The sequence below is a fragment of the Mus caroli genome, chromosome 1 (genome assembly GCF_900094665.2).
Source record: "Mus caroli chromosome 1, CAROLI_EIJ_v1.1, whole genome shotgun sequence".
Classification (NCBI taxonomy): Eukaryota; Metazoa; Chordata; class Mammalia; order Rodentia; family Muridae; genus Mus; species Mus caroli.
This window is the reverse complement of record NC_034570.1, coordinates 85,468,513-85,480,049: the sequence shown is the minus strand read 5'-3', so window position 1 is coordinate 85,480,049 and position 11,537 is coordinate 85,468,513. Positions and strand designations below refer to the sequence as shown.

The 11,537-nt window shown below is 51.3% G+C and overlaps 1 protein-coding gene and 1 pseudogene across 2 annotated transcripts in view; one reads left to right on the top strand and one right to left on the bottom strand.

Moving 5' to 3' along the window:
- LOC110303762 (aquaporin-12) overlaps positions 1-4,194 on the bottom strand; it is a 5,801-nt gene extending 1,607 nt beyond the window's left edge. The window contains exons 1-2 of one of the 2 annotated variants that reach the window (XM_021174970.1): positions 3,525-4,194; positions 1,880-1,996 (exon numbers count right to left, since the gene is read on the bottom strand). In XM_021174970.1, coding sequence (XP_021030629.1) covers positions 1,880-1,996; positions 3,525-4,131 — 724 coding nt within the window. In that variant the 5' untranslated portion in view covers positions 4,132-4,194. The remainder of the gene's footprint in view (positions 1-1,879; positions 1,997-3,524) is intronic. The other variant, XM_021174979.1, reaches the window with a different exon arrangement.
- A 733-nt stretch (positions 4,195-4,927) lies between these two features.
- Positions 4,928-8,790, top strand: LOC110295615 (annotated as a pseudogene).
- The last annotated feature ends 2,747 nt before the right edge of the window (positions 8,791-11,537 follow it).

The window sequence follows — 11,537 nt, the reverse complement described above, 5'->3', positions numbered from 1 at the left end:
TCTCTCTCTCTCTCTCACCCCCACCACCACCCCTTCCCCCAGTGATTTGATTTCAGTTCCTCACACATGGGTGACAGAAGCATTTTTCAACACAGAGCCACCTCCCCAGCTCCTCAAAGCTTGTAAACTCAAAGCTCCACAAACTTGTTTTTTGCATTGGCGACTTCCAGATGACCAAGGTCACTGGAGCCAGGCGTGGTGGTACATGCCTGTCATTCTGTCACACCAGGCAGAAGGGTCACAAATGCAGGCTGACCAGGTCAGAAGTAAACCCCACATCAGAGGGGTGAGCATGGGGGCAGCCTACCCAAAGTTAGGCCAATAACTGAAACATTAGGGTTGGAGAGAAGGCTCAGCCCATAAGATGCTTGTCTCCTAAGTGTGAGGACCTGAGTGTGATCTCTAGCACCTACGTATAAAAAGCCCGACAAACTGACCTCTGTGAGTTTGAGGCCAGCATGGTCTACATAAAGAGTTCTAGGACAGCCAGAGCTATAAGGAAAGACCCTGTCTCCAAGCTACTACTACGCCCCAAAAATCAAAGCACAGTGACATATATTTGTAATCCCAGCACTTGGGAGGAAGAGGCAACAGGTTCTCTGGGGCTTGCTGGCCAGCCAACCTTGCCTAGCCCGAGAGCTCTCTCTCCAACAACAGCAGCAGCAACAACAACAAAACAACAACAACAAAGCTGGATAGTGCCTGAGGAAGACACCCAGAGTCGACCTCCAGCTTCCAAATGCATGTGTACCTACACACATACTCATGTATGTGAACACATGTACACACATGCACATACACTTACACACAAATCAACCAATTGAAGCTGAAAAATCACAGAGGAGCCTGCAGTCTGTACTTGAGGCAAAGGAATAAGTAGGAAGTAGCCCACAGAAGAGTGGCCCTTGGGAGTAGGGCATGTGGGCAGAGAGAGGGGCTTATCTTTCCTCTTGAATTCCAAGAACCGGGGGTTACAGATTGCAAGACCATCTCAGTCATCATTCCAAGCTTGTGTTGGTGGAGAGTGCTGGGGCTTCCCCCTCCGTTCCCCTGGGGTTGCAGCTCTGTCCTGGTTTCTGGCCAAGTGTGGCCCTGGAAGGAGTGGAAAGCTCCCAAGGTTCCAGCGGACCTCAGCCATCTGGTAAAGTCACGGTCAGTGGGGGTGAATTCTAGTGCCTGGGCCCAGTGCCAGGGAGGAGTGGCCTCTACCTAGGTCAGAACTGCCAATCCCCCAGAATTGTCCAGATCCTGTAGCTACAGACAGTTGGTGGCTTTCTCTGGCTTACTCCAGTCCAGGGACTTCACTCTATTTGTCATTCAGACCTTGGGTGACTGGAGAGGGATCCCCTCTGTGCTTCAAGGAGTCCCAGGGCAGATCTTTTAGGAGCTGTATGCCCTGAACCACCCAGGTCTGACCCAAAGGGCATAGGGTCATCCAAGCAAGACCTGTGTGTGGCAGAGGCTCTTTGGTACCAGGACTCTACAAGGCAGCTTTAACTGGGTGTGTGAAGATACACTGGGAAGGGAACCCCAGATACAAGGGAACCTACTGCCGCCTGTCCCTTCTTCCCAGGAAGAGCCATTGGAGGGTCCAAGTCTCCATATCCCACTCTCCACCTAACACTACCCCACTCCTGTGAGGGTCCAGGCGGAGACACACCCATCTTAGTCACTTTCTCCAACTGTCTACACTGCAGAGATTAAGAGGACAGATCAGAAACCCTTGTTGCTTCACCCCACCCCACCCACCCCCACCAAGACCCCAGAGAGATAGGAAAGATGGCCATATTGTGAATCTGTAACCAGCAGTCTCCTGGGTGTCTGTATCTGCCCCCTGCCCAGGGACACTACCCAGGCCAGCCTTGCTCCTGCTGCTTACCTACAACAGGACCCAGGCAGTACACATGGGCATACTCCAGCAAGGTGTTCCCAGTGCAGTGGAATGTGACAGAGGCAGCCAGGGCAGGATTGAAGAAGGCAGATGTGTAGGGCCCTGCTGTGGACAGAAGCAAGGAATTCTCATGAGCTCTGCCTGAAGTGGTCTGGATGTTCAGGCCAGGGAAAGAACCACCCCCGAGACCACGGTGCTAGACATGGGACTGGGGACTTTGGGACAACAGCCCTCCCTGTTGTATGCAGGTGGTCACAAAGAAACAAGGCTGGTTCCATCAAGGCCAAAGGTCACAGGAGAGGAACTGGGACTAGGGTCTCACCAGGAATGTCTGACACACAAGTCCACACCTCACCCTGAGACTCCTGCTTTGGTATTTTACCTCTGCCTTCTGGGAGGTGGTCCAGAGGGATGTGGGGAAAGATGGCAAAAGATACGGGCAGGAAAGTTGGGGGAGGAGGAGGGAAATGGAGACACACCAAGGAAGGAGAGCCAGAGAGGGGAGACAAAAAATAAATAAGAAAAGAAGACAAGGAGAGGGGTAGAGGGCAAGATTGAGAAGTGGGAGGGGCAGGGAGCTAAAACCAGTGACGATGACAGAGATGTCACTTGCAGACCTTGGGAGAACTGTAGAGGAGTCGATGGCTAAGTAGCCACAGAAGAGAAGCGGGTTGAGGGGAGCAGCTGAGCCAGCTACTTTCAGGCCATGCCAGGAAGCTGGGCAATGACACTGGGCAGGCAGAAGGAAGCCTGGGCCTCAAGGAAATCAAGTGGTGTGTAGACCTAGACCCGGGTGCCTGGCACAGGCAGCTCGGCCGAGGGAGTTCGGAACCCTGGGTAGGATACAGCTGCTCCTGTTCAGGTTGCTGAAAACCATCACCCTCCTGTGTTCTCTGCATAGCTGGCCCCAGTTTGTCCTGTCACAGCAGGGTGCTGGAGGTCCTTCCCAAGGTCTTGCTAGTAAGGGTCACCAAGTCTTGCCCTGGGTCGGCTCAGCATCGACTTGTGCTGTTTCTGCTTTCTGGGCTCTTGGCCTCTTGGAACAAGCCTTGAGAAACTTTTGCTCTTGCCTAATGCACCATCTATAGCATTCATGGCTCTGAGGAGCAGCTAGCTGATAGCCTACAGTGCTCCTTGTCCTGGGATCATCATGTCCTGGGATGCCTCCCTCAAGGTGGGCTAATGAGACCTGGGAAGCAAAATCAGAGTGTGGGCCTTGAGTCAGCCTGACCTGGGCCCAGAGCAGCCCCTAAAAGAACACAGTCAAGATGCTAGCCCGTTCAGGGCAGAAATCAAGGACATGAGAGGCTGCTGCTGTTTCAGGACTGAATGAGGAGGGTGGAAGGACCCGAGAAGAAAGAACAACATAAGACTTGCCATGGGGTGTTGGTGGGCTCAGGGACTTCCAGAGCACATCCAGGACCAAGTTTTGAAATTGCTCCAACTGCTAGGAATTGGGGACAGATATGTGGTACAGGAATCCCCTACACACAACCCCAGGTCTAGCCTTCCAGCCCCTATTCTCTGTGAGGGGGCCTAGGAAGTGGCTATCCCTGTCTCAAAGGACTTGTGGGCCCCTTGGCCAGTGTTGCTGGGGTCCTGCTAGGTCTAACAGAGAGGGGAGCAAATTTACCTGTGTAGGCCATGAGAGTGACCAGCAGGGCCAGGGCAGGCACCCTGTAGACAAGAAGGCTGTGCTGCAGGTGGAGGAGGCTCAGATGGAAGAAGAAGGTGCAGGCACCCTCCACGAGCATGCCCTGCAGCACGGATGTACGCAGGGTCGAGCTGCAGTGTGCAGCCATGAGGCTCTGTAGTAAGTGTAGATCGCTGAGCTCCCAGGCCCAGCAGCGCTGGGTCAGGGCACAGGCAGCCTGTGCACCCAGCACCTGGGCCGACAGTTTCAGCAGAGTGTTGGGCAGCGATGCCTCCACCATGAGGAACTCCTGCAGGGCCACGGTGGGGTTGGCGGAGGCCCCATCGAAGGTGATCCCATGTACCAGGAAAAGCAGGAAGACGAGGGTCAGCAACAGGTCGGGCCCGAAGCCCCCTGCCCAGGGGCCAAGCTCCACCAACACTCGCATCTCCAGGCAGCAAGCTGCCAGCTGGGCTGCGCCTACTGCCTCCCGGGCAAAACTGGCATAGGTACCTGCTGGGAGCAGGGCTTTAGATGCCCTTCTAGTCACCTCACAGATGGCACAGGTAGCAAAAAAGAAACAGAGGGACACATTCAGACTGGCCATCAGTCTGGGTTCTACAAGGAGCAAGGACCTGGTGACGTGTGGGAGACTGGCTGGTCCTACAGCCCAAGGACAGAGGAGCTGTAAGAGATTGCACTTGGCTACTGGGAACACCCACACCTGTGCCCCTTACAAGTGACACCATTGGTCACAGAGCCAAGCGCTGCAAGGAACACCCACAGAGGACCCGCCCTGCTTAGCGTCTTCCCCGGGCTGAGGAACCCTGCTCTGGCTTCCCTCTCTCACCAGCCAGAGGCACCCCAGACAGACCATTTTCTTCAAAGCCACTACGAGGTCCGTCCGTGACTTACCCCCAGGCTCCTGGCACCAGGACAACACTACCACTTCCCAACATCTGCATTATGCCCCACCTGGTCCCTCATTTCCCTGCAACTGTGCCATGTCCCCTCTTGGGAGGAGCCCTTAGATCTGAGAGCACACTGGGTCCCTTACTCCTGGAATTAGCCAACAAATATCTGCCATTCTGGGATCCGCTAAATAGATCAGATCTGTCCCCCACCTCCACCCCCAGAAAACTAGTGCCCTAGCAGGGAGCTCTGGGCTGCAGGACACTAAGCCTACAGATGTGGGCCACTTTGTTATACCTTTGGCTTTTCTGCCTGACTGTGTACATCAAAGAAAATGCATTTTAAAAGAAAGGCTGTGAGGAAGCCAAATGATTGGCTGAGAAACATTGCCCTCAGACCCTAGGATGTGTCAGGCCAGGATGAGGACCTGTGACACCTGTTGGGGGATAGTGTCCCTCACAGCACCCTACCCCTTCACTGGATACAGACGCATGGGCAAGGCAGGTACCTTCCTGAGGTTATATGGTGGGCGGTGGCTCTCAGGACTAGAGAAATCAGGGGAGTTGGAGATACTATGGGGACTTGGGGCTGGTTTCTGGTCAGGCTGAGAAGTATGAAGCCTAGAGGTCATGGTTCTGGGATGGGGGGCTGTCATAGGACCCCAAAAGACACTAATGGGACAAAAGGATAAGTTTGTATTCAAAGGAGCTATGGGGGGGGGGTATCTTCCAGACACAGACCAGGCTAAGCAAAGTCTCTTATGAGGAGCTGCAATTCCTCCCTATGTCTGTGTTGAGAATGAAATGGGTCCAGACAAAGCATGTCCCCGGCCACATGTCCCTGGACACAGAAAGAGCATTTCCAGAAGACACTGCTATGGTCAAAAGTCAGACTGAGATCTAAACAGTGTCTCTCAAGACTCCACCATGGTTCCAGAAAGGCATGCAGTGGCAAGGGGAGAGATGGAGTGAATGGTCAGATGGAGTTGGGACACCTGCCTGGCTGGTCCCTCAGAAGTCCCAGGGATGAATGCCATCCAGGCCCCAGTGAGGTCAGAGATAAAGAACTCCAAGAGTAGGTGCGGACAGGTGGCACCCATGAGAGGCTGAGACCTGGGGTCCACCTTCTGACGCCCCAGGGAATGTGGCAACAGGCTGGCTGTTCCCTGTGTCGTGGCTCACTTTATGTGAAGGGTGAGGACCAGAACTTCTCCACCAGAGCCAGTCAGGCCACATAGCCTCTCATCTACACCACATCTCTCCTTCCTCAGAGGGAGTCTGTTCTCGCTCATGGTCTTCTTGTTTGTTTTGGTTTTTTGTTTGTTTGGGTTCTTTTGTTTTTGTTTTTGTTTTTTCGAGACAGGGCTTCTCTGTATGGCCCTGGCTGTCCTGGAACTTACTTTGTAGACCAGGCTGGCCTCGAACTCAGAAATCCACCTGCCTCTGCCTCCCGAGTGCTGGGATTAAAGACGTGTGTCAGCACCGCCCAGCTTTGTTTGCTTTCTAAATTTAGGTCTGTTTCCTAACAATGGAACCTTCTGGCACACACTGAGACCCAGGGAGGGATAGGCCACCAGTAAGCAGCAGCCTAGAAAGTAGTCAACTGTTTTAAAGCTCCAGACACAACTGCAGGAATCTAGAACATTCCAGAGGTGGGAAAGGCACCTGATACTCTCCAACAAGGAAGAAAATTCCTGATCCCAGACTTCACAATTCAGAATCCCACTGAGGTCCCAGCAAAGATGGGTCCTTGGTTTCTCTGCTCACATCCTCAAGAGATGCTTGCCCAGACCCCTGCCCACTAGGAGCCTGTTTCTGCCCATGCCCTAACCGAAGTTCCTCTCCTCGGGAAGGGAAAACAGTTTGGAATCTGCAGAGACTTGGAGCGTGGGTGGGAGAAGGAAGATTCTTCACAGGGAATCATGGGAGAAAGGGTTCAGGTGACACATCATTTTATGACCCCAACATCTGTATCCTTCCTTCTTCATTGGCAGCTCATTTCTCCATCCATGGTGGGTGTCCTGGACCAGTGAGTCTTTACTTTGGCCTCTGGCCAGTTGATCCCTGATAGCACAAATGTTACATAGCATGTATTCACACACACACACACACACACACACACACACACACACACACACACACTTCCTTCTGGATCCAGGTAGTTTAAGGCCTCCAGTCCTTGCCCCATTCAAGACTACTTGCAACCTAATATCTTTGCTTTATTACACAAATTTAAGAATCAGCTTGTCAATTTCCATTTTAATCTATTTTAAGATTTTTATTTATTTTTCTGAGACAGAGTTTCTCTGTATGGCCCTGGCTGTCCTGGAACTCACTCTGTAGACCAGTCTGGCCCCGAACTCAGAAATCCTCCTGCCTCTGCTCTCAAGTGCTGGGATTAAAGGCATGTGCCACCACTGCCCGGCTTAATATTTTTATTTTCATTATGTGTCTGTGCGTAGTTTCGTGGACAGCAATCGGACCGGAGGTTGTGGGTTCCTTGGGAACTGGAGTTACAGGCACTTGTGGGCTGCCTGACATGGGTGCTGGGAACTGAACTTGGGTCCTCTGTAAGAACAATGCATACTCTTTCAGCTCTCAACATTTAATTTTAAAATCTTGTAGAATTACGACTGGAATTGTGTTGAACATTAGGGCAGGGAGAATTAACACTGACAAACAGCAGGCTCCTCTGTAGGGGATATTTAGGTTTTTGTCTCTTCCTGTTACCCAGAACCTCCAGTGCATTGTTGAATTGAAGTACAGGCAGTGGGCGTGTCTCTTCACTCCTGATCTTTGGATTATGTGCTCCGTCCATCACCAGCCTGTGCTATTAGCTAGGGTTTCCATAGATGCCTTTGGTTAATATGACCGATTCCGCCACCCCCACCCCCCCGCCGCCCTATGATTAGTCTACTGAAAGATTTACCAAGAATGAATGTGGCAATTCATCTGGGAATCTTTCTGCAGCTTTTGAGGCATTACAGGTAGGAATAGGTACCAGGACACTGCTTCCAGATCATTCCCACCTTTGTGGAAGAGAGAGAGAGAGAGAGAGAGAGAGAGAGAGAGAGAGAGAGAGAGAGAGAGGAGGGAGGGAGGAAGACAGCAAGCAAGAAAGGAAGGAAGGAAGGAAGGAAGGAAGGAAGGAAGGAAGGAAGGAAGGAAGGAAGGAAGGAAGGAAGAACTTACCTGGATATGCCACTCCCTCCTCATTACCCCTCCTGAGTTGAGTCCAGGTTGGCTTATCTCATCAGCACTACCCACTCTGGACTAACCCTCTTGAACTCACTCTTCAGCTATCACCGTGAGTGGCAATAGTGTTGGTGTCAATAGTGGCCCCTTTTCTCAGACTCGAGCGGCAGCAATGGAGGAGGCAGAGGGAGAGAATCCCGGCCATCTTTGGCTCTGCTGGCAGCAACCTGCAGCAGAATTGAGCCACCCGGTAAGAAAAACAAGTTCTAGGATCTGAGCCAGTCAGAGGCACAGGTAAACTTGAACTCATGGCCCCTCAGCTTTCACAGGGTGCCAGTGACTGACAGAGCATCTCTTCCTGCTCTGAGGATACAATGCCTGTCTCAAAGAAACAGGGTGACAACAGTCCCAGCAGCAGCAGTGGCAGCGAGCCCTCTTAGAACTGCAGTCCATGTTGTGGCTGCTACATCTGCTGTAGAGAAGTAGCAAGTTCTGGCAGGTCTACCCAGAGTGATACTTCATATTCAGGATAGAGTCACCCCCACAGTTCCTGACCGCTGATGGGCAGCAGTGACAGCTTGCTGCCACCAAGGCCTGAGTGCAGCAGATTGAGTTTTAATAAAATGAAGATCATACCAGCTGCAGACCTGTGGTTCATCACAAACCAAAGAAGTGGGGACATCATTGCTGCTGCCCCAAACCTGTCCCCCTCCATGGCCTGGCGAGTAATGTGCGCACCATTATGTGACTGACTCCATATGTGACTGCTATATACCTCTCAGGGGCCCTGAGTGACCTTGACTCCAAGTTCCCAGGCAGTCACTATCGATAGCTCTGGATCCCAGGAGGGCTACTCACAACCTGTCACCCCAGGGACTCGGGTCAGTTCTGCCAGCTGTCACCCCAGGGACTCGGGTCAGTTCTGCCAGCTGTCACCCCAGGGACTTGGGTCAGTTCTGCCAGCTTGCTGTCCTCATGATAGCTCTACCTCCTTTTGCACCAGAGTCAACGGGCGCTCAATAACCACTACCACCAGCAACATAGAAATTATGAATTTTACCAGCAGTAGATGGTTGGGAACCAGCTCTCAAGGCCAGATGCACCGGATGAGTGGGCTCTAGGGGACCAGATTCTGGGAAGCTCACTTGCAAGGAAGTTAAAAAAAAAACAAAAACAAAAACAAAAAACAGTGAAACCAGTAGACATAGTATCAACAAATGCTTACCCCTCCCAATAATCAATGCGGGGGACAGCTCTTTAGGTCCCTCAAGTGGCACTATCATCAGGGCAGAATTTCACAGCTCAAGCTATTTCCTGGGAAACCTTCTGAGCCTTCAACTTAAGACTGTTCTGGGCACTGATATCATCATTATTTGGGACAATAGTGGGGGGGGGGGGATGTCAAAGGACATATCAGTTGACACACTTACACACCCAGCTGCAAAATTAGAACACACAGGCCTAGACAATCCCCTTGCCTCTGATGCAAGGTGCTGAGTCAGGCTTGGCCTGGCCATGAAAGGGATGGCTTGGCCATGTAAGAGACTAACAGACATGGTTCCTGCCCCTGCAGCAGAGCCAGCAGGGCTTCCACAGGTGTGGATGGTTGCTGTGGGTATAAGACTTGTTTGTATAATGATGTACAGGTTTCCACATTGCTCCTTTGAGGAAGGTCCTATCTGCTAAGATTAATGACCCCACAATAACCAGAGACAGCAGGAGTCTGGGAGGCCAGAGTGTGGCTAATGTCTCAGCAAAATGGTAAATGCTGAGACCTTCAGGACAGCTGTCAGGGCTGTGGGAAAGAACTCTGAAAACATGTGCTCAAAAAAATATGTAATTTTTCAACTAAGTGAAACATAAGGACGCAGTATGAATTGTATAAGGAGCTTTGCAGACCTGAAAGAACAGAGGCAGCTGCACTGTGAGCCAGCTTATCAGAAAGATTCCTGAGTTCAAGAGCAGCCTACAACAGTGAAATAGTGATTGAGATCCCACCCAGATAGTTTATAGACTGTGCTCACAAAGGCAGGCAAATTTCTGAATTAATTTGCAATGTTTTTAAAAAATGTCCTTTCTGTCTCTTTCTAAGAATCAGTGGACTGGGGTTGAGGTATACTGATTCATGGGATAATCAAAGGGGAACCTGAAGTGAATGACTGAATTGATATGTAAATAAAAGACTGGGCCTTGGTCTGTGAGAGCTGAATTATCTGGAGGAGCTGTCTGGAGATTTCCAGAGAAAGCAGCCTTATGCCAAACACAGTCCATCCGCTTGTAACCCATGCTTTGACTTCAGTCATTCCCTGCTCCCAGACACACCTTCTTCACACCAGGCTGGTCCTTGGCAGCAAGGGCAGTTACTTGGGGCAGACTAGCAGCAACAATACTACCCAGACACCCACTGCCTCAGCTGCCTCCATTCCTGCTGCAGAGTCAATGTGAATGCTGCTCAACTCTTCCTCCATGCCAAGCCTCTAGGTGAGTAACCTCAGTGTTGGGTTGGGTGCTTCAGGGAACCAGAACCATCTCTCAGACTTCCACTGACTATCAAAAGTGTCCCCACGTGACCATGGAACTCACATTGACCTGGATTGGGGTTCTGGTAGGGATAGAACACATAATGAGACAGCGAGTAAAGAGAACAGCCCTGATTCCTACTCCCAAACTGATCAGAGGACCCAGTAGGACCTGTGTGTCTATCCCTACAGTGGGAAGGTAGTGTCTCTGGAGATCCTGGCACAAGCCACCCATTTGCCATGCCACAGTGTAGCAAAAAAAATGCCAAGATGCCCCCCCCCAACTCAGTACAATGGAGCTAGCTTGTATAGAAGAGGAACGTTTGTGAGTTTCTGGCCATGCTGTAGGAAGCACTTGGCATGGGTATGTCCTGATGAACTGCAGTGACACAAACAGCCATGCACAGGGGCAAAGAAATTTACCAGCTACAAGTGTCCTGAGAGCTCTGTGAAGAGTGTCTCCAGTCAACGGATATCAAAACCCACCAGATTAAGAAAGAAGGCTCAGAGAATCCAGTGGAGGAGGGGGAGGAAGAATTGTAGGAGCTTGAGTGGTCAAGGACACCACAAGACTACAATCCACAGAGTCAACTAACCAGGGCTCATGAGGCCCACAGAGCTTGAACTGACAATCAGGGAGCCTGCAAGTCCTCTGCAAATGAGTTGTGGTTGTGTAGTTTGCTCTTCTCGAGGGACTCCTAACAGTGGGAGCAGGGGCTGTCTCTGTCTCTTTTGCCTGATTTTGGGACCCTTTTCCTTCAACTGACTTGTCTTATCCAGCCTTAATATGAGGGGAAGTGCCTTGTTTTATTGCAACTTGATAAGCCAGGTTTGGCTAATATCCCTGGGAGGCCAGCCCTTTTCTGAAGGGATATATATCCTTGGGGTCGGAGGGGACAGGGCAGGGGGACCTTGCCTCTAGACAATAAGGCAAAGTCAGAAGGCTGGAGCAGTGCCACCACCTTTGCCTTTATTACTGCCAGTATGGAGGCCCTCTGTCTGGAAGGTATTCCCTATATTGCCAACAGTAATGTCAATGCCACACAGATGGAAGATTTATAGTCCTACTAGTGGCAACACTTTCTGGGATTAGAGACATGAGAGCTGATTATCCATCAGTCATGGGATGCAAGGTACCATGGATCCAGGAGCCATGTAGAAAGAAGGAGCCACGAGCTCTTAGAGTGCACGGTGGTTGAAAGAACGACAGATGGCAAGAGGACAGATGGGTATTGACACCTGCCTGTGTCACTAGTGCCTCCTTGAAAGTGGAAAATAGGGCTGGAGAGATAGCTCAGTGGTTAAGATCACTGACTGCTCTTCCAGAGGTCCTGAGTTCAAATCCCAGGAACCACATGGTGGCTCACAACCACCCATAGTGAGATCTG